Below are 27,980 nucleotides of genomic sequence, written 5' to 3' on the forward strand. Positions count from 1 at the left end.
AACATCAGAGGAATCATGAGAATTACAGATTGTGTTGGATTGTGTAGTAATAAAGTTCTAACCTTATTAACATGCCTTTGTGACTACAGAGCTTAAAGATGTGTGTAACTTTAACCACAAAAATAGAGCATTTAAAATGTTAAAATCCATTAGCAGGAAATGTAGTTGAACTGTGACATCCATCTGTTTTTGTACAAAGAGCGCTTTACTGCCTTAGCTTTAATGTATGTTCAATAATGTTGTCTTTCTGAGAAGCATATATGATAAACAGAGTCACTTGTGTCTTAAATACAGGAGTTTTAAGAAGACATACATCCAAACTCAGCACTTATCCATGCCTAAATCTTCCTTTATCCTTCTCTGTCTAGCATGTCATCTGGCGTGTCCATTTCTTAAATGAAAATGAAAATGTTACCAGTGTGACTCAGGATACTCACTGACTGTGTGACATGTTGGCATGATGCCATGAGACAGAGAGTCTGTTATGACACATATTTATTTGATAGTGTCAGACAGGTGATGGATGGTAACATCTGCTATGATCACTTACTATGATCCTTGTGATAAAATGCAAACTGGACAGAGCTTTGATTATCTTTTTGGTTTTTGGCTGAGTGGGAGTTGATACATTTTAAAGGGAATTTTTAAACGATCATTGTAATATACATTTGGAAATAAATATTTTTCTGTGACTTGTGGCCTGCCAGTGGACAACAGTTTGACTTGTAATATGTTCACAATTCTATTTATATTTCTATGGGAAAGGGTTTTGGTGATTTCTTGGTAATCTACCAAAAAGTGTCACCTATTACCTGACTATTTACCTATTACCTGAGTATTTATTACAATGTAATTAGATTACTTTCAGATTTGTGGGTTAATTTTCTTGTTTAGTCTCCTGAGTTTGGTCAGACAACAACCATGACACCAGATCACAGGATGGGTTACTATTGTCATTATACCAACTGTGAACTGGGGAAGTCTGTTTAATTTAAAAGTTGGATACTATTTTTTTCTCAGGCTTTTCTTGCAAATAGAACTAAGATATCAACAAGAATTCCCTAATGAGTATGACTTCCTGTATCATATTACATTTATCAGTTAATGAGTGAATTCGATCATTGAAATCAGTACATTTTTAGAAAACTGCCACTACGATTTAGGTTTGTTTACGCAATCTTTAGTTTGGGCTCTCTGGCGTTCCGTAGCGAGGTGGAGCAGACACGTGATCAAAGATTGTGATTGCGGAGTTCCTGGAAGAGACAAAACAAATGACAGCTGACCAGCAGACGGGACAACCACAAGCCTGTCATTTGATCCGACGTGATGAAATCTTATTTTGATAACACGATCAACAATACGGAAAACTGAGAGCCGCTGCTGAACAGATTATTGGGGAGAAACGAGCTAATAGTTACGCGTTAGCTTAGCCTAGCTTCCGTGAAGCGTCTTCAGTTGAGTTTAATCTGCAGGGACTGGTTTCGTTTTTCAAAAATGTATTCTCTGTCCACGCTTAGAGACATGCTAGTTGTTACCTTGCAATCCTCGACAGCCAGCGACATTTCTGAACGGGCCAGGCTTGAGTGTTTTGTTTACAGCCCTTGACAAGTGTTTATCTTGACAACACAGCCAGGCACTGGCTGCTTATCACAGCGCAGAGCTAGCTAGCTTCTCCGGCTAATGGTTGTTGTTTGTTTGGATCCAGTTTACGTATGACGACTGCTCGTGGTCAGTTGGTCAGCATCGTTTCCACCAGGAGACATCTCAGTCAGCTGTGTGTTAGTGTGATCTGAGACACTAAAGATGGAGGCGGTCAGACCAAAGAAGACCAAGACAAAAAGCAGTGGGAAGTCTCAGGTGAATAACCAACACCCTCTATGTCTTTATTCTTTTGAGGCCACACGTGAAAGGCTTATTCAACATGAACTGGTCTAGGGGCAGTTAAAAACGCAACTCTGGGCTATTTAGTATCCAATCCAACACATAATATAATGTCTTTAGAAAGGGAGAAACTGGAAAACTATTTTTTTTAGACTCAGACACGCAAGTATAAGTGCAAATTAGATAATTAATAAAAACAGGTTTGGTTGGTAATATATCAGCTGTGTGTCTTCCCCAATTTGGATTTTATTCCTGTATTGGAATTTGATCTGTTTTTCTTTTAGATGTCTGTTTTGTATGTGTTGGAGATGACTTCTGTTCTCCCTTAACCTTAATTTAATACCCTTTAAACACAGGTGATGTAGACTGATGATGAATTTTAACATAAAGTTTTTTGATATAAAATGAATTTTAATATACATTTTTATATCAATTTAGTTATGTTTTATGTTTTTTTCACTGTTTTTCTTCCCTGTGTACTTCTTCAATGTATTTCCTATTCATTTTCTTGAACTGTTTATTGTCAATTGCTTTATGTCCCTGAGTGGTTCAGATGGTTAACCACACCTGCCACCATAGACCAACCTGTGTATAAATATAGGTGTGGTTTCATCTTTTCAAACATTTTGACCTAATGAAGATCCAAGTTGGATCGAAACGTTGTCTTCATTAAACTTGTGTAGCAGGGATTAAGTGTGCAGGCATTACTTTTTTTTCCTCATGAAAGTTGAAAACCTCACATTAAAACTCTATGGTACAAAAACAAAAAACATTTTTTTGCCACATGAATCATAATTTTCTCTTCTCGTCACATGTAGTAAACTGCAGCACAGGCTGAGTTAGAAAAGGAAAATAGATTTTCTCACCCTGTTTGTTTTGTTATGTTTGCAGCTGGTCAGGAAGCAGAAGCAGGCGGAGGAAGACGAAAGAGCCACAGCTCCCTCATCTGTCTGTGATGAAGCCCCGACCTCTGGCTTCACCGACATCCCGCTCAGTCTGCCGTATCAGGAGCCAGTAGAGGAGCAGCGAGACCCTGTTCAGCCCCCTGAGACCACAGTGCAGCCCTCAGAACTGCCCTCTGAGAAACAACAGACATCCTCATCACATACTTCATCCACATCGGTGTTATCTAAGACTACACAGTCAACACCACAGGTTACAGTGCAGCTGACAGAGGCAAAAACGGAGGAAGAGGACGATGTTGGAGTAGCAGCTCAGGAGGCTGAGCTTAAAGTCACAGCACAGACCACCGAGTTGGATAAAGAGACAGAGTCATGGAATCAGCTGAGTGTTTCGACTCAGTTTCAGATTCCCAATGCCCCGAATGCCCCTGCACTGTACCCCTCTCTCCCAACACTGGAGGAAGGCCCTGTGATGCAGCTCTGTGAGGAAGCTTTGAAAAATGGAGAAAAGGGGCCTGCTGTGTTGGCGCTTCCTGAGCAGGAGTCTTCCCCTCCAAGTTTGCAGCCTGTCGAGTCTGTAGCCGAACTTTCTAGGAGCAAACTCTACCCTGAATTACCCAAGATGGCTCCAGAAATCCAGGTACTCTCAGACACGTTGACTTAGATTATTAGTATGGCTGTAGGTTATTCAAATGGATAAATACTGAATGGGTTTAATTACAGTCTTTATTATACACATCATGTCTTTCCCCTGACACAATTAGACAACAGTAAAAAGCCAGTGCATTATAATTTCACTCTGTGTTTCTGAGAGATTGAGTGTGTATTGGTGGAGGCAAGATAGCTTTCACAAGCTGATTAAGTATGTAATTGTTCTAATGTGGGTGCACATTATGCTGTTATGCTATCATTATCAGGGGCATGATGTAGCCTTAAAATGAAAATAACATTTAACATTTACTGGGACAATACAGTCACTGTAATATATTTAAAATGACTGTATCTTATTAGACTGTTCAGCTAAGTAAATACTAATTGCTTCTACCTGTTTGGTCACAGTATCATCATCATCCAACGTAAAATACAAATTAAGGTATTTAATCAAACTATTGTAATACTTGATTGTCTCAATATTGCCCAGACCCAGATAATGGCATCGTTATAAGGTGGCAACATTCATTGTGTCCTTATATAAAGATATATGTTGACATATCAGATAACCTCTCTCACCTCCATGTTTTTCGTCTGCAGCCGTTCTCACTGGAGCAGCTGAGTGTATGGGAGCCCGCTGGAGGTTTACGAGCTTGGTTAGAAGCCGTTGAAGTGTGTGCAGCCCAGTTCTGTGCTCTAGCCCGGCAGGAGAACCACGAACTGACCGAACTGCTGCAGAACTATTGGCGCTGCCGCAGACAGCTGACCCAGTCACACACACAGCTGCATACACAGTCCTCCGACTGCAAGAGCACTCAGAATCGTCTCTGGAGCTTCAGAGATGAACAGCTCACACTTCAGGTGTTGTGCTTAAAACAAAACGCTTGAATATCATCAACTATGAACCAATGGTCCTCTGCTGTAGTGACACTGTTAATATCATTTCTTCCCTGCAGGGTGTGTGTGCAGATCAATCGAAGGTGTGTGGGTACCACCGCTTCCAGCAGGCGGAGTTCAGTCAGAGTGTGCTAGCGGAGCTGAGGAGACTGTTTGAAGCTCGCAGTGAGCTGCTCCATCAGAAGGTGGCACTACATGCGTACACGGCTCTGCTGTCACGCCTACAGGTGGAATCGTACTTATATTGTCTACTAAAAGGTCAGAGACTTTTAAATTCTTCTTAAAGTGGCCATAACATGCCTGTTGTAAACATGCCTCTCATGGCCGATTTTAACTACACACTCTATATCAGCTTTGTGTTTGTTTTTGTTATCAGATTGTTCTGGCAGCCAAACGCAGCCTTGTTCTCTCCAGCCCTTGAAAGAGGCCGTCAGTGTCCTGTTTAGCTTCACTCGCAGAGTCCTGGATGACACACAGTTTCAGACAGACATCCATCACTGGCTGGAGAGATTGGTACACACACACACACACACACAAACACTGTAAAACTTTTCTTACTCCATGCTCCATTGGTCGCAATGGAGCATGGAGTTTTATTTTGGTGTCTCCTCATGGTGCTGTCCCTCTCTCCAGGTGGCGGTTCTGCTGCATGTTGGAGGGTCAGGAGAACACCTCTACCTGCTGTGTCATCTTCTGTGCTGTCCTGCAGGGGTTGGCAAGTGGGCTGCACCCTTCCTTCAGGTTAGTCGGGGACAGCTCTTCATTTTTTGGTGTCGAGTCAAGTGTTGTCCACACTGACTAGAGCTGTCGTCACGATTTCTGCCTCAGATCCAAGTTTGGGGAAACTCCTGTGGCGTGCAGCACTTCATGCAAGCTCTAGCCGTCCTAATGTCACCTGCCGGGTAAATATCAGAACCATTTTAGCAATTTCTTACCCACTGACTGTGAACTGTTCAGTCTTTATGTCTTTGGTTTTCTTTGACAGTCCAGGTCATCCTTTCAGGGTCTAACAACCTCACATCTCTAACCTGTGGCTTGTTTTGTTTTGACTTAGACACCGTGCAGAATTTCTGGCGCATCTGAAGCCGTGTGAGAGCCAGAGCTCAGCAGCTTCTGGACCTGAGTCTGGCAACTGGACACTGGTGGATGAAGGTGGAGAGGAGGTATGTTTGAGGGGCCAGTGACTACATAAAAAAGAGAAAAATCTTCCACATCAGAGTTTGAAGACATTATTTGAAAAATGGGGCTAAGTTAATGTGTAAGACACTTTTAAAAGGTGTGTATATTTGAGACGGTGCTAGAAATGAAAGCTGTTTTTTTCCTGGTAAAAACAGCATCTGTTTTGTTTTCATCTCAGGTTGTGATGTTTTGTTAAAAAGTGCCCAGTCTGTGTGTCTCTCAAGAAAATGTGATGTGTCTTTGAGGCTTGTAGATGATTAATTTGTAAGTCTGATTCTTCTGGTCTGCTGAGTCACATTCAAGGCTTTTGTAAACAAGGTGCCAAATGAACACCTTTGACTGGTTAAATATCAGCCTGCAGGCTTAAAACCACGACGGCTGCCAGTGCGAATGTGTTCTGAATGTGCTCAGGAACCTCGCCATGTTGAGAACCCTCAAGAAACATATTATTTTGCTACATAGAAACATTTTAAGACACTGTGATTTATTATTGTCATTGTTTTACTTTAAATTTGTTTTATTCTTTAATGAAATGTGGTGGTATTACAATATTATATAAAAAAAATGAAGTAGTGTCCACATTTGCATCCTGGCTTAAAAAACTGTTAGCCTAAACGAGTATAAGATGCAATGCGATATGATATGGTAAGTTGCAATTCTATCCAATAAGATAAGTTACAATACAATAAGATAACAGCGTAAGATAAGATACAATAAGGTACCATAAGATAACATGATATGATATGATAAAACTTTATTTATCCAGAGGGAAATATCTGTGCAGCAGTTGCATAACAAAGTTGGAAGAATGCAGATAAAAGAGTACAAAATAAAAAAATAAATAAATTAACTTAACAGTAGGTGCAACAAAATATAAACACTAGATAACAGTAAGGTACAAATAAAGTGCACTCCAGTATATTCAATACAATGCCAAAAACAGGTTATCATTATGGAAGATAAATATAGGATATAGGGTTGCTTATAGATACGTGTGTACAGTGACAGATCTGAGGTGGTAAATGATAAAGAGTGAATGGTTAATACAGAATGTTCATGATGCAACGTGCACTCTCACACTAACTACCACAGACCTGATAACGCACAAAGAGACTGACAAAACGTATTTTCTTAAGAGTGCAGAATGTGTTCACTCTTGCCTTCTTCTCTCCTGTGCTCAGGATGAGGATCCAGACAGCAGCTGGTTGTTGCTCTGTGAGGAGGATCTGATCTCTCTGTTGACCCAATTCCCGTTCCAGCAACTCTATTCAAACATGCTGGGGATGAGCAAGCAGGGTAAGGGAGTCTGTCTGCCGGTCTGTCCTTTGGTTTGATTCACTCATGTCTGCACTGACTCACCTCTGTGCTTCCAGGTGTGTATGAACCCCAGGCCTGTTCCAGTCAGAAGATGATGCGTGTTTTTGCTTTTGCCTCCTCACTCATTGAAATTCTCGCTCTTGGACTCCAAACATACAACAGGGCACGATACAGACAGCTCGTTAAACGAATAGGACACATCATACGGTCAGTGTGCCAGTAATGTTCAGTAATACTATGCATATATACAGAATATAACATCATATATTCATAATGCTGTCTTTTCTCTTTTTCCTCAGAATGACAGTGTGTTATGTCAGCGATCACTGGGCCCAGTATGTGAGTATAACTGGTGCTGGTGGATCCAGCTCTCATGGACACTCTCTGTCTTTGGACAAACTGCAGCTGGAATATGACAATCTCTTCCTCAGAGCTGTTTTACATGTGCTCCGAAACAAAAGGTGAGGAATTGGCCTTAAGTTTCCAATTCAACTGGACTTTATTTACCTTTATGGTAATATTTAATCATTATTCTTATTTTAATGTCATGCCTTTTTGGCGCATCCCACATGAGATTACAAGACACTGTTATTTCACAACCATCTTCCAGTCTTGCATGTACAAAACAAAACATGTTAAAAAAGGAAAAGAAAAGAAACACACAAAAAAAAAATAAATAAAAATACATTCCAAATGAAATGCTCACGTGAGACACTACCAAACATGGAAAGATTATCTCAAATTGATTTTCTCTCTCTTCCAGGCTGGGCATTTGGTTGTTTATGTCCGAGATGCCGTATGGTACTCTGTCCAGCTCTATGCTGTGGAGGGTCCTTTATGCTATGCAGTGCGCTGAGACAGCAGGACTGGAAACACTCAGCACTGCTGGTGACACACGCTCATGCATTCAGGCTCTTAGAGGTATGCATGGGCTCTGTAGTAAAACTTAAATGTCCATTCATCATCATATTGAAAGCTCAATGTATCCTAATCTTAATGCAGTTTTAAGAGTCTGCCGAGTCTGATGTTGATATTTGCCAGCGTCATATTTTATTTTATGTCTCTGTTTGTAGACCCAGAGCACCAGGAGAGGTTTGAACACTGGCTGTGTGAAGTGAACAGCTCTGATGGCATCTCCCTCCTCACCGCACTAGCACACATGGCCACACCAACTCAGCACTCTGACCCCGCGTTCATCACAACCATAACTCTGCTCATGTACCAGGTATGATGAGGTGATGCAGAGGAAAAATACTAGAAGAGAAGACATGTTTAAAATAAAGTTGTAGAGTAATTTGTATGTGTCATTCAGGTATTATCTATAGACTACAAGAATTAAGACACTGTGTTTTTTCTATGTAAAGTACCGAAGGTAGCCAATATGAAAACAGGAGAGCAACATAGAGAAAACACAAAGTTTCAAGGATATATAACACTAGTTAAAGATTCATCGCCCTGGTCCCTCAGTTAGAAAGCAGTACCTATCACTTCTTTGACATCTCTGTTCTTATTTTTCCTCCAGGTATCTTATGTGAGCGTGTCTACCAGAGAAACTTACTCCAAAGTGGGGAGGGAGTTGCTGGCTGCCATAGCAACAGCCCATCCCTACGTTATCTCTGTCCTCCTGGAGAGACTGAGAGAGACCATACAAACTGTGGGAATGGTTGGTATTGCTACTCTGTTATTAAGGTTTTAACTGTACGTAGTTGCCTAGACTGAGAGAAAAATATATTTTTATTATATTATTTATATATTATTTTTTGAGAACATTTACATATGTATCAGTATAAAGAAAAAGAAAAATACAAAAAACAATTAGAATACTTCACGCAAGCTTGTGCGTGTTTGTCTGACACTTTGTCCAGAACCATACTTTTTACTGTTACACATTTAATCAATGAACAATATATGAAAAATGTCTTTGAGAAAATAAGAAAGGAAAAAGAGAAAAGAGAGAGAAGAGAAAAAGACAGTATTGTGACCTAAAATATACCTAGAGCACCCCCCAAATGATAGAAAAATATCTGATTCAACACTCAGTTCAGACTTATGAGTTTTTACACTTGTGTTGTGTCAACATGTGTGTGTTAGGTGGCTTTGTACTTGTGCAAAGAGCTGCCTCTGAGTCTGTGGCGGCCACGGCCGGAGGAGATCTGTGTGATTGGAGCCTGGTTGCAGCAGCATCCTCTGTCTGCTGTGGAGAACCGGCTGGCTTGCGTCATCCTGGAGGGTCTGAACTGGGGTTACACACAGGTAGTCAGTGATGCATTAAAAACAGATGTGTCCAGACACCTTGAGCACAACAGGAGTTAAGTTAAAGCTGTTTGCTCTTGCAGGATGGCTCCCTGGCCTTGTCTTCATCTCTCCACAGTGAAGTGGCTCTGCTGGTGGCTGAAGCCTATCAGAAGTACCTCACTGACAAACCGTACACTGGCCTCATATCAGAGGGAATCAAACAGGTGACCCGTTCACTCTTTGCTCACAGATGTTCAGTGTGAATGACCATGGCTTCATTTTCCATCTTTCTCTCTTGAACCTCCTCCCTGCAGGTGTCTTACCTCGCCAGTGTCCTTCGTCTGGGCGTGTCTCCTGAAGCGTCCTTTAGTCAATGGGCATGGCAGCTGTTGCTGCGGCTGAAGCTCCATGGCAACGCTCAGAACCCTAAAGGAGCCTGGTCGGTCCCTGCTTTGGCGTCAAACCCACCTCCAGAGCTTACACACTCGCCCAGCATGCACTCTGTTATCAGGGCTGTAAAAGCAGGCATCCCTATTGGATGCTACCTGTCCATTGCGATGACAACAGTGGGACATAGGTCTGTAATCACTCACACAATGCCTTCACAGGGTGTCTGCAGGTGCTTAAAAATATTTCTTAAATTCAATTTTATGAATATCAGGCCTTTAAAGTCATCCAATAGGCTAAATTTTGCATAAGTGAGGTCTTAATTGCACAAATATTTTATCTAATTTAATGTATTATTTCCATTTTTGAATTTGTTTTTTTGCCATTTCTTCTGTGTCAAAGTCCACATTTCTAATGTTACAAATCTGATAGATAAGAAGATTATATGTCCAAAAATCATTCTTAAATTTGTTTAAAAATTTAGTGAACTGGTCTTAAAAAGCATTCAGCTTGAGTGTATGTTACCTTATAGACACCCTGTTATATTCATGCTTTATTTAAACTTGTAAACTCAAATTTAATCTCCTGTGGATTTTCTTTCGGGATGATTTTCTAGTCTAGAGCACTTCTGCACTGATGGAGTCGGGTTGTTGAAGAGTCTGATTCAATCACGCCACCTGAGAGCTGCTGTGCATCTTCTTAACAACATCCTCCCCCCAACCTACCCTCTCAGCTTCTACCTGCTCAACAACTCTCAGTAAGAACGATACAACCTTCACACGCATGAAAGATATTTGTTGTAGCAGCTACTGTACCTCAAACATTTATATACATTCTTGCCTCGACTGTCGTCCCCCTGTTTTTGCCAGGTTTGTAAGCTGTATCCAGTTGTTCTTGCAGTACGACAGCGTGTGTCCTCAAGGTGTGACACAGCAGGTCACTCACCGAGTTGCACCACTCCTGACAGGCACCACCTATGGAGACAATGTCCGACTGCTGAACAGTGTTATTCAGGTTTGTCACAGCAAGCTTTTATTGGAAAGATGAATTCTAGGTTTTCAGTCATCACAGGTAATTATCAGCATCCAAGAAAAAAAGGTTTAACTACCATAAGAATTAGTAGATTTGGAAGAAATTTTGAAACAGACGTCAAAGTATTTACTTTGTCTGTCTATGCAGCTGTCAGTTATTTTTAGCCAAAAAGGAAAAACATTGAAGTTTTACTTTGAAAAAATGCTGGTAGCCTGTGCACAAAATAAACTCCATAAAAGGGGCTTATTTACAGATGTATCAAATTTAAAGCCAAAATAACATGCAAAATTAATATAAGTTGCTTTAGCCCTACATCTTCTTCAAACAAAAGAGTTATTTATAATCATTCAGAGTTTAAATACACACTATAAACATGCAAAGAAACATCTGAAAAACATAATTTAAGCATGCTGTACACACTGAACATCCTGTAATATCCACCCACCTCATATTTGTAGGCAGCCTGTTATATTTATCATTCTATATTTGTTCCAGCACCATTAGTACTCTGCACCATTGTCCAGCTGTTTACAAACTCCACTGTGTTGTTTTTTATATATCTGTTTGTATGTCTGTATATATACACTTTTTATCTGTATATTTATATCTGTAGATATCATAGTAGACAAGTGTTTTACTTTGCCTTGTTCAGCTCTGTTGTTCTTGTTTTTAGCTGAATGTCTATTTTGTGCATGTACATTGAGAACAACATAAGAGTCACATGTGCACACATACACATCGCCGATTCTGAATCTGAAGAGGACGTATGTAAATGTGTGTGTTTTGTCTTCCAGAGTCACGTGGTGGAGAGCTCACAGCCTGGTCGCGTTGGTGCTGCAGCGGTGCTGGAGTTTTGGGTGGGGATTTTGACTCAGCAGAACATGTGGTACCGGGACAAAACAGTGCTGTTCCTCATGGATCAGATCTGCTGTGCAGCGTTCACACACCATCAGGAGGAGTGTGTGCAGAAACTTCTGTACCAACAGCATAAGGTATTTATTTAGTTGTGCTGGAGGTTTGCATTATTTAGGGACTCTTTGGGTTTCAAAGGTGCAGATGCTGAATTTTATCACTGCAAATCAACTTCAGTAACATTAGAAAGATAAATATTAACATTACTGGGTTGCACATTACAATGAGAGGAATAGGTAGGTGGTGATGGATGCTGAACAATTACCTTTAACACATTAAGCTTTGAATTTTATAGTTATGCAGCAGTAATTGGTTCATTTAAACTGTGATAAAACTGATTTGGTATCAATTATATTCTGAAAGTATAAGTAAACCAACCATGAGTTACAAGTAAAAGGGTTCCATCAGTGAGCAAGGACCAATAAATCAGGCTTAACAAGCACAGTGACACCAACAATAGCTGTAAATTTTTCCGTTTTCATGCAGAATGCCTTGGGTTACCATGGAGATCGGGGTCTGCTCTCCTCTCTGGTTGGCTGGATTGCTGGAAATGCTACGCCCTCATTCATAGAGGGCCAATCCCTGAGTGCGGAGGTAAGGGTTCCCTAAGCACCCACAGTACATGCCAGTACTCTTGATCACATTAGTGAAGTTCTCGGTCCTGACAGCTGTCGTCTATGTGTTTGTAGGTTTGGTTCGCCTGGCTGGTGCTGAATATGGAGGGCGTGTTTGAGGAAGACTCTCAGCTGAGACGCTGTGTTGAACATGAGCTCATGTCAGAGCCAAACATTTCCCCAGAACAAGCCTTGAAGGTACACAAACATATATTTATTTGTCAAAGAGGATATATCAGCATTATGTTTATTTATAGCAGGCGCGCAGTGTCACTTGGCACAGAGAATTTACAAGACGTTGGAAAAAATACTATCTTCCTATTACAGAAACAATTCCTAAACTCATCTCTGTGTCCTGTCCTATCTAGGGCTGCACCGGTTTTAGATTTTTATCGTACAATAACTGCATCATAAAAATAACAGTTTCACACTATGATGATATACACTTATTTGCTATTATTATTAGTACTATTAGTTACTATTTGATCAAGCAAACATTTTATCATAATTAAAAAATCAAAATCATTTTATTAATAAATGTATGTGTAAAACATTTGAAAGGCAGTTGAGGGGGAAAGGAAATCAGCATGTGCAGGTTAGATTTTCCATCCGCTTGCCTTTTTTTTAAAATACCGTAGATAAGAAAATGTATGCGAAATGATAACCGTCAATTTTCATACCACTAATCTTATCTTATCTCAGTATTCGTATCTCATGTTTCTGAAATGAGGGCCCTGGTCTACTGCTGGCTCATTATACCCAGGGCTGTATGTGGATGGTGATATCTTTGTGTCTGTGTCTGAGCCAGAGGGCGCAGCAGAGACTGAAGTTGCCGGTGGCACCATCTCTGCAGCGGCTGCAGGTCTACCGCTGGGTGTGCCAGGCCTTAGCCACGCCTCCTGACCACCCCCTCCTTCCTCTGGTCTGGCAGAAGTTCCTACAACTCTACCTCAGACAGCCAGGACCAGAGTATGGGTATGATGCTCACGCACAGTGCTATTTTTTAGTCCGAGAACAAAGAATTAGGCTGCATTAAAATGACAATGTATGTTTTTGTGTGTGTGGTCCACCAGGCTGGCTGCATGTGGCTGTATTGGCCGAAGGTTTTTCCAGGCTTCTTCTCAGGCCGCTTTACTCAGAGACCTGAGACAGAGAATACAGGAGGTCTCTGATTTCCACCATGCTGCCAGCCAGGCCCTCAGGGTGCCCCCACCACACACACCTTCATCAGAGAGCCAGGGTGACGACAGCCCCGACAATCTCCGCCCCCCTCACCTTACTTCTCCTCAGCTACACACAGAGCTCGTCAGGTAAGTCACTGAGGCTTTATGTGCGCACTTAAATACATGTTTGACAGGGTTAACGGGCTCTTAGATCGCAGCTGATTGCTTGTTTACAGGTTGTTTGGTGTATTTGCCGTGTGGCTGGATGATGAGACTCTGCAGAAGCAGGAAGTATACCTCCCCTCCCTTCCTCCTGAGTATGAACCACACAGACTGGCACAGGTGATGCAGCGGCAGCAGGTGGGTTTGTCTTTATGCGTGTTTACATTCAGAGTGAAACACTCACATTCAGCAGTTGTAAATAATCTCACTATGCAGTGTTACATCATGTAGGTCCTACGTTTGAATGTGTGTTGTCTGTTTTGTTGTAGGAGCTGTGGCTGGAGTACGTGGATCAGGAGCGTCTGCAGTACGATGAGAGGGAGGTTCTGTCTCTGTGGGAAAAAGTGCAGAGTGAGCCAATCTTCTTACAGACCCAAAACCCCGGCTTCACTGACTATACCAGCATCAACAATGGTACCGAGCCAAAACTTGATTTGCTTTTTTATCAGTCCCAAACAGAAGTCTAAACAAACTGGCACAAAGCTTTAATGCTGCTGGAGGGAATGTGCAGAAATCATAGTCGATCATAATTTTTTTTTCTAGTCTTTCTATTCAGACTTTCTGGAAGGAAGCAGACATAATAATCTTAAAAACCCTGGGTTTTAGTATCGCATTCAGTAAAACAAAGATAAAATCTACCTCCTAAAGATCTGTCTGACAGCAAGTAAAAAGTCCATTACAAAAAATAGCTCCAGAAACACAAAACATCGCTGGCCTTTTTTTCCCACATTGTTAAACACCTACATCTTCTAAAACTTATGACCTACTCAATTCTACTGTGAGTACAATTGTGGGAAAAGTGTGTTTGTTTTGCCAGTGACACAGATCTTTCATAATTACTGTGTGTACTTTGTGCAATATTTTATTTTTAATTAGGCAAATACCCCTTGAAACACTGATCATCCAATGACCTTTTTTGTTTGTGTGTCTCATTTGCTTTTCGCCTACTGTCCTTGAAATGTGAAAAAGAAGTAAAAAGTAAGAAAGAAACAAATGAAAAGAAATGGAACAGAGCCGAAATTGATAGCCTAAATTCAGAAGATGATGAAAACTTCAGCAGTGGTAAATGTAAAACTGAACAGATATGAGCTCAGATAATCACTTTTTTGTTGGTAGTTTCTCGTTTTAATGTCATGCTTTGTGAATCTCTATGTGTGCAGCGAGGGAGCGTATCCTGTCCAACCTGCAGAAGCATCCAGTTCCCCGTCCAGCTCCAGGGCTGCAGCAGCAGAAGCCTCCAGTAGCTGAAGTCCCCACTGTCTGCCTCACTGACTCTAAAGCTGCTGCTGAACTGCTTCGGCAGGACCTCAGCATCCTGCAGGACCAGGCCAGGTAAACCACATTACCACATCATCAGTTCAGGGTTTGTACAAAGATGCTTGAAGAGCTTGAATTTTGAGTGGGAAAACATCAAGTACTGGAATTCTTTTAAATAGCCCCCGTTTTTTTACAATGTGCTTAAAAGGTCCTTGAAATTCAAATGAAAGTAGCAAAGAAACGATGCCAGCTGGAACTTAAGTTTCACTCTCAGTTTTCGGCGGAGTTATTGCATCTGAAGAGAGAGGAAAACAAATTCTGGTGAAAAGCCAACTCATTAATTTAATTTATGTTAAGTTTAGCCATGCCAACACTTGCTGGTTTTAAGAGTTGAGCAAAGTAAAAAAAAAATAAACTACAGTGTGCAGGACATTGCTTGTCCCTGTGTCAGCTTCTCGGCATTAAAATCAGTTCAGCCTTAAAAGAGTGTGATAAGTAACCCTTCACAGAAAAGAGCGACATTTATTTATGTTTAATAAAAAATGTACGTTTGAAAATGATTTTTTTTGCTTTGAGTGAAGTCCATGAAATTGAAAAAATAGCACTTAAAAAAGTAACGATCAGTCCTTGATTTTCATTTTGTGATGTCTGTACGAACACACATGCATAAAAAGAACTGTGCTCACTTATTCAGACTCAAACAAACAGCACACATCCAAACAAAAATCATAAAGCTACCCAGTGATTACAAAATGCTTGTTCACCTTCGTGTCAGGATTGCAGTGGCACGTGAAGCCCAGCAGGTGGCGATGGAGCAGGAACTGCTGGAGAGCCTTCCTCTGCTGTACAAGAACCAACCAGAGCAGGTCACCATGGCCTTGGAGTGTAAAGGGAAGAGCGGACAGCCATGCCAGGGGGCTGCAAACATCACTGTCACAGTGCGACCACTAAAACCACATACTAGCCATGCTTTTGTGCATTTTATTGTTTCTTTGTCGTGATATATGAATGTGTTTGTGTGCGGTCTCTCTAACAGTGTGAGCGTGTCCAGAGACAGGAGGCAGTGCAGACTCAGATAACGTCACTGCGCAGGGACGTCAAGAAGCTTCAAGCTGATGCCATGGCTCCTCCACCTCAGAGCCTGGCCCAGGCTGCTGTCCACACTGAGAACTTTATCACGTCAGTATTAACATTTGTTTCTGCTGAAAAACAAAACAGGAAATTCATCACAATGAATACGAGATTTGGGAGAAACTGGCATCTGTTGTGATTAATGCATTTTCATCTGCTCAGGGCGCTGGTGAATATGTACAAGGCTCAGAAATCACCAGCGGTGCAGCATGTTGGGGTGTCCGCCTTCTATCAGGTAGTCTCTTTTGTGTGTGAAGACACACTGCGACATCCCCCAACACGCCAATACTTCTCTTCGTGTGTGGAGATACTGGGACAGGTGCGTGTACATACATACTCACACACACTTAGTAGTACAAGATTTATAGCATTGTTTAGCTTTAAATTGAAATGCCCGATTATAGTTAGGATAGTAAATAACCATGGGGAAGATTGTCACTCTGATTGAATCAGAAAAGTCTGCTGCCCAGGGATTATGGGAATATTTCACCCAAAAAATGACTGTTTGTGTATCAGCTACTCACCCTATGTTACATTGAAATTTTGAAGAATACTTCTTTTACTACTTTTGGTATTACTACTAATACTGCTTTTCTTGGATGCCTCCACGGTGAACAATGAAAACAAAAAACAGCAAACATTCTTGATCAGTTGAAGTCATAGGGGGTCCACGTTTAACGACAGTAAAATTAAATCAAGGCATCAAGTCTCATTTATCAGTCAAACAAATGCACTTTTGCTAAATCCTCAATGTTTAAAACACTAAAACACTGGCAGTTCATTTGGGCAAGCACACGCATTTAAACTCTGATCTTGCCCTCCATTGAGTTGCCCGGGTGTGCTACCTATCTGTGCAAGACACTGTTTATGAGAAAGTGTTTTAAATCGTAAGGTTTTAGCAAGATTTGGGTGCATATGCCTGGATAAATGAGACTTGTATTATACTGCGCAAGTTGTGTGAGTTTGTAGACGGATGTTTTGATCTAAGTTTGCTGTTGTTGTGACTTCAATTCATCAAGAATTTTCTCAGTTTTTGGATTCTATGTTCACTGTGGAGGCTTTTGACAAAACCAAAGTTCTACGGATAAAGCCGTAAACAACTGATTATTTAAAGGGGCAGGTTCACACTATCATCACACTTTCTGGTCACATTTGAATTAACTCGCGCTGTTTTGTGTCCAGGTTTTTATCCAGGGCAATCCAGAGGAATGCGGTCGTGTCCTGAAGACAATCCTGGAGCAGAGGCGTCTCTGCCCGCTCATTTCCCCGTTCTTCACTCCCAATTCAGCACCCAATGAACTGGTCTTTCTCTACCAAGACGTGGTGACATCTTTACACCTCGACAGTGCTGATGTCATTTTCATGCTGCTCACAAAGGTTAGCCTACACCCAAATACAACACATTTGAGAAATATGATGTCTACCGGAAGCAGTCCAGTTCCAGTCACCCTCCTCCGTCTCTCCCTCTGTAGTTTGATTTGTCCCAGTGGCTAAATGAAGCCCATCCTGTGTTTGCGGAGAGAACCCGTTTGCTGGAGTTGGTCCACGGAGCTCTCTGCGTCTGCGGCCGAGACCCTGAGCCTGAACTTCTAACACCTTTTCACCTTTTTACCAAACACTGGACCTGGCTTTTACGCCACCATTTCCCTGATCACTACAGTGACTGCCTGCGTCTGCTTATGACCAGTAGGTGTCTGCGTCTGTGAGTCTGTGTCTGTGAGTCTGTGTACAAAAGCTGCACAAATGAATCTGTTGATTACAGTAGTTATTAACTCATTAAGCCACTGCTTGAATCTTAAGTTCCTCAAATCATGAAACACCATTTTTAAAAAATCTATCTTGCACAAATGCCCATAGGAAATTCAAACAGTGAAAGATTAGGTCACGTTAGACTACACACTAGTACAGATTAAGAACCCACCATCAAAGACTTGCACGAACAGCAGGTTTTTCATATTTTTTGTTATATTACACTTTGCCTGGAAATGCACTTAAAAGCAAGGACCATTATAGTCCTGTTGTTGCTCATTCAAGTGATTCATCAAAACACATTCATCCTTCTGAAAGAATAACTCCTACTCATCTTCCCACCAACAAAAGATAGAATTAATTAATTAATTAAAATTAAAGTAAGCTGAATCATTCCATAAAGCTACTGAATCAAATATTAGATAGAAAATGTGCCCATAAGTGTGTGTGTGTGTAATTAAGGTGTTTTATTAAGACAGAATGTTCTGTCCCTGTGAGATAAAATGATTGCAAAGGAAGGCAAAGCTACAAAATCAAACATCAAAGATAAGAGAGTTTTTGTTTCAAGAATATTAAGTTTAAGGGGTTTGGTTTGAAACTTCTTCAATAAACAACTCATTTTCTAACCTCACCAGGCTCCTCAAACCAGTTACTGAGTCCAGAGTGCTGGAAGGTGACTCTGAGAGTGCTGGGCTGCTTACCTCCGTCCCGCAATACCAAGAGCAAGACTGAACAAATGCTCAGCACCACTGATGTCTCTGGCCGTGCTGCCGGACCTCTGGCTTCTCCCTTCAGATCCCCCATCAGCCTCTCCCCTCAGCAGGTAACTAAAGTTGGTGTTGTCATTCGTAGACACAAACTTCTTGATCTGATATTAGCCAACATGTCAAATGTTCAACATATAAAATGACTCCAAACACACTGTGTGATTTCTCTGGTTTCCAACAGGTTGATGAGACAGTTGAGTGGTTGAGTGAGTACTTCCTACGGAGTCGTCTCAGTAAGCCAGACCTCCGCAGTTTCGGCCTCTACTCAGCCTGGACTCCTTACATCAGTGATGTTGTTTCCTTCTGGGACCATTTGATTGGCTGTTTGATCAGCATGCAGCTCAGCAGCTGTGCCAGAGAGTCAGTGGGCAGCAGCAAAACAATGAAAGGTAATAAATGTCAGCACATGTCGAGGACAGTAATACTTCAGGGCAGCAGTAGTTCAGTCCAAAGTCAAAGGTGGAGCGCGGGCTCCAGAAACAAAGCATCGAATCCCCAAACTTTTCCAGGGTCATAGTTCATGGCTGACTCTACGCTACCTCTTTGTTGCATGTGTGTGCTATGGGTCAAGTCCAGTTTATTTATATAGTACATTTTATACGACAGGCGTGGACTCAAAATAAAAGCATGTAAATGGGAAAATACTACATATATTTAAAAATACGTTAAAAACATGGTAGAAGGTAGAAGGTAGGACAATATAAAAGGAATCCGATAAAAAGGCATCATTGTCATTATGCTTGTTAAAAAGAATAATAATTGTAATAATACTATTAATGATAATAACAATGACAGTAATGATAATAGCGACACCAATGCTGATTCTTGAGTAAAGGTGTAGGGAGGATTTGCGAAAAGATGTATTTCAACTGCCAATTGCTTGAAAAATTGTGTAGAGTGACAAATTATAAGATAATTATGTTTTATTTTTAATTGAATTCAGCTGATTTGTGCATATGTGTTGTTGTTATCTGTCAGTATTGAAGTGAATTGTATCTTGCACTGTTGCAGCTCTGCAGGACCTACACAGTAAGATTGTGAAGTTATTTAAGCCTTGGATCTTTCCTGTGGACACTGATGATGGCGGGTGAGTACAGCACACCCTCAGCTCTCAGGCAGATGTTGGTTTTAGATCATCGGCGAACTGTTGTCAGTGAGGCAGATGTGGCACAGATGTGAGCACAGACAGAGCTGACTCTAGAGAGGGCAGCAGATAACAATTATTCAAAATTCCACAATTTTTTGCAGATGTAATCTTTGCTCATTTTTGCAAGAAGATAGCAGATGATTAGAGTGTTGTAGTAGTCTTATGGTGACATTTACACCATGAATTGGTGAAATTCACCAGAATGCAGGAAATGAAGTGTTTGATGCTCACAATCTCCTGAGGGAGGACTTCCACTCCCACACTTTACAGCCTATGTGTCCCCCTTTCGTGTGACATGAAAGGTACGCCTTTGCCTACAAGTAGGCTTCTACAGCTGAAACTAACTACTTGGCAGTGAAGAAATTGGCAGCGAACCACTAAACATGCTCAGGCTCACACGAACTTTCAATGCAACTTAGCTTCTTTCCTTTGAAAGTAAATAGGCCTATGATATTAAAAACCTTATATCCTTCTACTTTTCTTTCAGTAACCTCTGATTTTTTTCTTTTTAGGCTGCTCTTCTTTTCCACAGAACAATTGTTATAAATGCTTCTCATTTGGCTCTGTTGCCAAATAACTGCTTTCTGAGTGGCTGCTGTTTGTGATCAATAATGAATGTCAAATTTCTAACAATTAAACAATTTCTAACAATCAAAACACACAACATAATTTCTATTCACGTTGCTTTTTTGCTCCCTGAGAAACTGATATTTTATCTGTCCAGGTTAATCAGATCTGTTATTTGGTATTCAATGTCATGCTTTGTTTTTTTAATGATGAAGAATAGTAATTAGCATTTAAATTTAGGGAAGACAGCCTACATTTTAACCGATGGGGACAGTAAGGGATGTAAATGGATAGAGGAGTGCTGTCCCAAAAAAATCTGAGAACTAATTACCTAAGTAAAACAACAGTGGGATTTTTTTTAAATCTCTGAAGCTCACCAAACATTACAGATAATAAACTACAAACATGACACTGCTCATAGAGAAAATGCCATATTAGATGTTTAGTTATAAGTCAGCCATGTCACTCTAAAGTCTCTCATGCAGCCTGAGGTTTGTGTTGTGACTCTCCTGGTCGATACACAGACAGCAGTTTAATTCTCTTCAGGGTAAGGAAAATGAAAAACAAAGAGGATGTCAATATGTGTGTCTCTCTGTCTCAGTAACCTCAAGTGTTACCCCTGGCTGGAGACAGACGCCAGTGCCGCAGGATTTCTGGTCAGTCTGTACGCTCAACTCACCGACACTCTGCATCACAAGTTCAGAGGTGGGTTCCCAGCAGTCCTGTGTGTACACATGCATGAGTGTGTACTGTTAAACTTACTTTGTGTTTGTGTGTGTGTGTGCGTGTGTTGCAGATCGCCTGCTCCCCAACCAGAGAGGCGCACTGTGGCTGTGTATGATGCAGTACTGTGAGAGCTGCACCTCTCCCCGTACACCTGAGTACCTTCTGTACCTGTACCACACACACCTGCGCAGCCTGCCCTGGAGACACCTGCACCCCGACACCCAGCTAATGGAGCAGCTCTTCAATGTGAGACACCCTACCCTCTAACTCCTGACCTCTAACCCCCGACACTGCTGACTGGTCTAGACATGCATGACACAGGGGAGCTAGCTAATTTTAGACCTCGGTCCTTGGCCCCTAGTTCCTATTATTAGCTTCTCTGTTCCTGGAAACACACTCTCTCAAAACCCACATGGTTCTGAAGAGGCTGCTATAAAGAAACTGCACAGCTTAAAAAAGTCTCCCTAATCAAATTAGATACATTTCAACTCATTACTCTCAAGAGAATTGGATTATCAGTTTAGCCATGAATGTGCAGAGAACATTAAGTATGCGTCAAACAAATAGAAGTAATAAATATTTTGTCTAATCAGGTGAGACCCAAGAGATTTATTTCGTTTGCAGTTCTGTTTTGTCGGAGAGGATTTTTGTGTATTTTATCACCTTCCTGTGCGTGCAGGTGGAGAGAGGAAGTCCCAAGAGCTGCTTCCTCTTTCTAGGAGAAGTGTTATGTGAAGTCAACTGGGTCAGTGTCCTAAGTGACCACCTACAAACGCCCCCCACCATGACAACATATCCAACTCTACCTGACACAAGCACTCAGAAGGAGTCACATACAATGTTAGTCTATCTACTCTACATGCTAGTTTTTCTGGCAAAAGAGGAGCAAATCCTGAGTCAACAGGTGAGTCCAGATTATTTTGGTTTCTCATCAGGGTCCAACCTCTTGTACCTTCTTCACAAATTCATATTTTTCATCCTCCAACTCCAGGACTCCCCTCTGCTCAGTCTACTGGTGCAATCCACCTCTCTGCCCTGGCATCAACTGGACCTGTCCTCATACCAAGGCATTCTGGGATACGTCAGCACCCACTACCCTCCCTCCCTGCTGCTCAGTGGTGATTCTGCTCTTCAGCTGCTGCTGAAGTCACTGCGTAGCGCTGCTGGGCTCCACCCCCGCCCTAATGAAGCCCCACACAGGGTGAGACTAAACAAACCCGTTCGTTTTACAGTCAAATCCCACATTTCTAAAAGCTTCATAAATCTTTTTGATAACCTGTAGTGCTATTTATCAATCAAGATTGTTTTGGTGTGAGCGGCTGAGTGCTGGAGATATCAGCTGTAGAGATGCCTGCTGTCTCTCAAAAAAAATTGAACGAGATGGCACTCAGCTTGTGGTGCTCAGAGCATCAGAAATAAATGAATCTGAAAATAGTTCCTAAATGAAACTACTTACAACAAGATCTGTGGATTATCTTGAGTAACCTGATTATGATGTCTGGAAAAACACATTGCTGTTGAGTTTTTCTCTCTTTTTTTGGCACTTTGAGCTCCACAAGCAGAGTGCCATCTACTTCCATTATACTAAAGAGAAGGCAAAAGTCTCTGTGGCTGATATCGCCAACACTCAGCAACACAAGGGAGAAGGGAAAAGTATGATTTGGGAACAAACTGCTCCTTTAAATTCTAGATTGAGTCATTACAACAGTACTAAAGTTAAAATAATATCCCAAATTTAAGCTCTGTTTGTGGTAGATTTCAGCCCAGTCAAGCTTTACAGTACAACATACATACTGATGATTTATGTATGCAGTACATCTTTTTTTTAATAATTCTGGCACTGCAATCATTAATAACTTCATTACTAAATTATTAAAAATTTACAGCTGAAATTACATGAGTCAGTTTCCTGGTTGAATGGTGATGCTTGATAGAGTATGACTGTTGTTGAGTATTATACAGAGGAGCACTAATGTCAGAGAATATATAGTAAGAATTGTGCCTCTTATATCTGCATCCACTCTGCCCCAGGCAGATACACGTTGTGGAAAAGTGGGAGGCTTGATACATCCGAATTAAATTTAGACTTAAACAATTCAGTTTTCTTTGCCAGCTCTGTATCACTCACCCAAATTACATAAATGTATCACTTTAATCCTTACAGTTGCTGACGTAGAGCGGCAGAAGGCAATTTTATACACTATTTGATAATGCTCCAAAGTTGTTGGATTTTGGCAAAATATACTTCCAGGCTTTACTGTACACAGAACAGCTCTAAGATCCAGAAATGCACTCTTGCTTTAATTTTATCAACTCCATTTCTTCAACACAGGGTGCTGCCAAACATTTGTACTGCTTATTATAGCAAAAATCTGCATGAAAACATGTAGAAACAAGATTTATTTGTACAAACATTTAAAAAAAAGAAACTTACTAGAAATATCAGAAGTGAATTAATGTATTAACTTTTGGTAAAGGTGTCATATTTTACCTCAAGGGTCAGATTTCACCTTTTTTTTTCTTTTTACTTTGAAAAATCTTTTTTTGAATAAGATAAATTGCATATAAACCAGTATTCATAAATAAATGGTCTATAGGTGTCTATATCTGTATAGCATTAATCCAACGAACTAAAAAGCTATATTCTGTGTTATTTTGCGGCTGTCAGGAGGAGACGCTGAAGGCTGGAGCGTATGTGTGCTGGTGTGTGCAGTCTTTGGTGACTCTGGAACAAGGAGGCAGCATCAGCCTCAGCAGCCTGGAGGCTCAGCTGGAGTCACTCCTGGAGAGCGTCGTCACATTCAACCCACCTGGTGAGTCGTCCTTACAGTCCTCCTCAACAACATTAATAACCGTCTGTAATATATTGTTTCATTACCATGACCTTACAACCTCCTCCTTTTCTCCTCTACAGAGACAGGTTTGGAGCAGAGGCACATGGCGTTCTGCGGTCTGTTCAGCGATGCTCTGGCACTGCTGAATGGAGTTGGTGTCTCAACAGGCGAGGCGCTTGCTGCCCATGTCATTACCTGGTTGGACAGGAAGGGGAGGGGCTTCCCTATTCTGCCTCTTCTCACGGCTTGCTCCCGCTGTCTTGCATCAGTGCGGCACATGACGCGGATCATGGAGGCGTGCATTACAGCGCACTTCAACCATGGTACACAAAGCTACAGTTTGTGTTTTATCTAACTGAAGACTGTAGCTACTTTTATTGGGAAACCTTATACAGTTTACTGCTCACTGTTACAGCAAGAAGAAGGAGCTTGAGAGTTCATCTTTGGTTTATATCTCTGTTTTGCACACATGTAGCCATTAACATCTTAATGTGCTGTACATAAACTTACATAAGATAGACATTTGAAGGAGCTGTATGCCACTTTCAGAGCATTAATATAACAGAAAACCAGTGTTTGCTCTGTGAAGATATGGTGGAATCATGGTGTCCTGAGCAGAGAGTGAAGTCACGCTGCCTCTTTTACTATATTCACACAGACATCATGCAATGCATGGTGTCCTTTCATTATGCTGCCTACGCAGCATCATGCAGTGCATGCAGTGAATGATTTTAGACAGCATACCGGCGTCCAGGAAGCAAAAGATGTGTGATGGGCCTGACATTAAACACAGCACCGTCAGCCTTTAGTAGGACATATAACATATATGTTGGCAGCACTTTCTAAACAACACCAATGGAGTAACATGGCAACAACAATGATTTACCAGCTCTGTTATATAGCAGCTGATCTCGTCCTCTGCTCTGAGGGTAAGGAGCTCCCGGGCCTCCTTGTTTTCCCAGTTTGCCGACATTATCAATTACTGTTCTTCTTTTTTGAGTTAGCTGTTAACTGCTTCTAGCTGCTCTTTAAATCTCCGGTCAGTGAGTCACACGCACACATCGTCAAAACATACACCCATCCCATCCTGCTGGCTGTCCCCTTAACTCAGACAATGAGTCTGCACTGTTACTACTGTTGCAGAGGAATAACAGTGCCCACCTTGAAAAGGCATAGTAAAAGGGGCTAGCATTTGTTGTCATTTGAGTTTTTCAGGGGTTTTTTGAGGCACGAGCATGTTAGTGCAAGCGAGTCCCTGTGTGTGTGTATATCACTGGTTAGCTAATTGCCTCAGTTAGCACTGTTCACACTGTTGGCACCATTAGCACCTCCAGCACGAGCTCAGCCACCTCCATGTTGAGAGCCAAGTGCAGGCAGTCCTGGCTCAGACTCATAGAAACGCTCTGAATGTTGCATACAGCTCCTTTAAATCCCGAGCTTTTGTTTGATTAATTTACTGGAGTCCTCTCCTCGTAGGAGTCCCAAAAAGTTTGTTTAGTCCTTTAAATTTCTTCTTTTAGTATCAGTAGATTACTGTGATATCAAGCATTCACGTTTGTTTCTCTGTGGTGTGTTTCAGCTGAGGAGGAGTCTGTAGGTTGGGGTCCTGTGCTGGCAGCACTGCAGGTGCCTGAGCTCACAGTGGATGACTTCCTGTCTGAGAGCCAATCAGGAGGCAGCTTCCTGACGCTCTATGCCTTCATCCTGCAGCGCCTCAACTCTGAACGCACAGCAGCCGAGGAGAGGAGGACTCTGGCTTTAATTAACACATGGACCAATCAGGTCTTCCCAAGGTTTGACCCCTCATTCTCTCATTTGGTTGCTTGTAAATGTCTTTTAAAAGTCAATTTAGCACGACAACATGTGTGCTTTTGCGTGTCCAGTGGTCCAGGTGATGAAGCCAAGCTGTTTCTTTGGTGGCACAAAACACTGAGTCTGTCAGCAGAGCAGCTGAAGCTGCAGGCAGGTCAGACTGAGGTGTCAGGAGTCATCATGGGTCTGTTGAGGTTGCAAACCAGGCTGTTTCAGCTGGGAGAAGAAAGACTGAACTCTGGGCTGTTAGGAGCCATCGGCTTGGGGAAGAGGTCTCCCGTTTCTAATAGGTAAGCTCACATGCACTTTATTAACTAATAAAAACATGCAAAGGAAACAGACAGAGGAAAATATGAATTCATCAATGCTGATAAACCATCTGTTAATGCCTGTCTGCTGTACATCTAGGTTCAGGGTGGTGGTACGCAGTCTGGCAGCATTCCTGTCGATACAGGTGCCATCAGAGACCGAGCTTCGACTCCAGCCCACCAATGACTTGCAGATTTCTGCAAAAGCACAGCAAGTACGCAACAAAACTGCAAGTACAGTGCTTTCATTTTCTAGTCCACAATTATCTCCCTAAAAAAACTTGTGGTTCTCTTCTTTTTTCATGGGTGCAGATGTTGGGGGTGTTGGAGGCCATGCCCAGCAATAAGCAGTATGCCGAGTTAGAGGACTCGGTGAATAAAGCTGTCCAGTTCATCCGTTACCCAGGACACTGTCTCAGAGATGGACCCCGGCTGCTGGCCCTGCTATCTAACCTCCTCTATCCTGACCTCAGATACCTACACGTCATCCGTTAGCCATGACCTGACCTGACCTGCTGGAGATCGGAGAGGACGTGAATAGACTGACAGTAAATCTCTGTTCTGCACGGAGAAAATCTTTCTGGAGCACAAAGTTTTCAAGTAATGACTGTGGTACTAAATTGCTGTTTCCGTTTTATCAGCAAGAGTTACATATCTTATCAGAGAGGGCTGACTGTTCATCAGAGCTCGCTGTGCATTAGTTAACAAATACTTTTTGACTGGTAATGTTCAGTAGAGAGTACTAAAACCAGTGAAGAAATGTCATGCGCAAACCTCTAATCTTCAACTCGCACTTTGCCTCCTTCTCTCATGTTTATGCCTTGTTGCTTTTTATATAACTTGCCTGTTGGTTTTCACCACAATATGTTCTGTTCTTGATTTGAGAGGAAGTTGCACATATTTATTGTTCATGAATCAAAGCTGGGCTTTAGGTGTGAGTTTCGGCACCTCCATGTGGAATCTAACAGAAAAAGTTGAAGGGTCCACAGATTATTTGGAGGAAGTTGACGGACAGATCTAATAGGCCCATAAGTTTAGTAGCAACTTCTTAAAAATGGGGTGGGGAACATGCCAGGAAAAGCTGGATGGCAGAGTTGGATGCCTGCTACAACTCCCTAAAGTCAGCTGTTAATGCTAGCATCTAGCTACAATCTGAAATCAAAACTAGGTGCTGCACAGTGGCTGCCTGTATGAAGTGATCAGGTCAAGCAACAGAACATTTGCCAGTATTATTTTCATGTCCGGCCAAAAGTGCTTTCCTTGTTTCTGCCAAAGAGATGTTGTTTTTATTTGCTCAGCAACTTAAAACCATCTTAACCATGAACTCCAGCTGCTTCATCTGTCTCTGTTGGGTACAAAAACTACAGGCTGAATATGCACATGCACTAGAAAGTACACACAAAGTACCACTTACAATGCCCCACACCAAGTAGTGCGCTCTCAAACTGCTGTTGGTATTAGTAAGAGAGCAGGGATGTCATGTTGGAGTATATAACTGGATCTATGTGCAAAAATGTGCTGGTTCATGTGAGGACAAAGGCACATTGTGATCCAGATTTATAAGACCTCCACACTGTACTGTACATCCAAGGCAGTTTTCCCATTTTAATTACACTCACCACTTGTGTTGCTCTGTGCCATCTCAATAATAATCGTGCTGCACTTCTGCAGCCCGGAGCTCGCCTTATTGCCTGTGTTTTGTGGCGACTGTTAATGTCAAAAGCATTTCTTTTTTATGAGTCAGTGATCAGGAATGGGTCTGTGGGGCTGCTGCTGGAGGACGGAGGAGCTACAGAGCCGGGCTGCACAGAAGAGACAAGACTATGTTCAATAAAGGGAGTTGAATGTCTCACAACTGGTATTTACTAATCCAGCTCTGTGACTGGGGACCATATGTAGTGCGTGGAGCCTCCGAGAGCAGGACGACTGACGTGTACTCCCTGGACATGTCATGGAGAGGGTCAAATAACTGCTTTATTATGAATCAAGCTGTGAAGAACAAGTGAGAGAGACACAAAGACCCAGACAGCAATACTTGTGCAGCCTCTGCAACAAAACTGGAATCTGCATTCTTTATGCATAACGCTGCAGATGGTCAAACTGAAATTAAAGCTTCCTTGTCTAAGAAGCCTGTTATGACAAGCGCGTACCGTGTCTCAGTAATTTAATTGTCATCCGCGTCCTGTTGTTCTTTCTGTGCGGAGCTACATGTCCCCAGCTGAAGGAGATTGTTCAGGAGGGGGGTCTGTAAATCGAGCTGTGTGTTTTTGTGTGAGCACACATACATCCA

General features: G+C 41.8%; 1 protein-coding gene across 1 annotated transcript; it reads left to right on the plus strand.

The window, feature by feature from the left end:
- The first annotated feature begins 1,236 nt into the window (after window positions 1–1,236).
- epg5 (ectopic P-granules autophagy protein 5 homolog (C. elegans)) lies at window positions 1,237–27,829 on the plus strand. The gene is made up of 45 exons (XM_042487703.1): window positions 1,237–1,857; window positions 2,773–3,423; window positions 4,035–4,295; window positions 4,391–4,589; window positions 4,708–4,844; window positions 4,965–5,072; window positions 5,160–5,233; window positions 5,386–5,494; window positions 6,692–6,806; window positions 6,884–7,034; window positions 7,127–7,288; window positions 7,591–7,748; window positions 7,901–8,052; window positions 8,350–8,490; window positions 8,919–9,080; window positions 9,164–9,286; window positions 9,377–9,639; window positions 10,066–10,206; window positions 10,319–10,463; window positions 11,276–11,473; window positions 11,880–11,987; window positions 12,083–12,205; window positions 12,816–12,982; window positions 13,081–13,317; window positions 13,407–13,530; window positions 13,662–13,806; window positions 14,553–14,724; window positions 15,425–15,587; window positions 15,686–15,828; window positions 15,943–16,099; window positions 16,963–17,157; window positions 17,253–17,466; window positions 18,165–18,352; window positions 18,478–18,685; window positions 19,308–19,383; window positions 20,612–20,715; window positions 20,807–20,982; window positions 21,416–21,640; window positions 21,728–21,937; window positions 23,405–23,549; window positions 23,651–23,893; window positions 25,150–25,363; window positions 25,454–25,672; window positions 25,791–25,905; window positions 26,003–27,829. Exons 1-45 carry the CDS (start codon window positions 1,804–1,806, stop codon window positions 26,183–26,185), a joined length of 7,758 nt encoding a protein of 2,585 aa, XP_042343637.1. The 5' UTR covers window positions 1,237–1,803; the 3' UTR covers window positions 26,186–27,829.
- Window positions 27,830–27,980: the final 151 nt, after the last annotated feature.

This window comes from Plectropomus leopardus, chromosome 6, assembly GCF_008729295.1.
Source record: "Plectropomus leopardus isolate mb chromosome 6, YSFRI_Pleo_2.0, whole genome shotgun sequence".
NCBI lineage: Eukaryota > Metazoa > Chordata > Actinopteri > Perciformes > Serranidae > Plectropomus > Plectropomus leopardus.

Coding starts and splice junctions, on each gene's coding strand:
- epg5 (XM_042487703.1), top strand. CDS start 1,804: ATGGAGGCGGTCAGACCAAAGAAGACCAAGACAAAAAGCAGTGGGAAG. Junction 12,206..12,815: donor CCCCAGAACAAGCCTTGAAG/GTACACAAACAT, acceptor TGTCTGAGCCAG/AGGGCGCAGCAGAGACTGAA. Junction 23,894..25,149: donor TACAGCGCACTTCAACCATG/GTACACAAAGCT, acceptor GGTGTGTTTCAG/CTGAGGAGGAGTCTGTAGGT.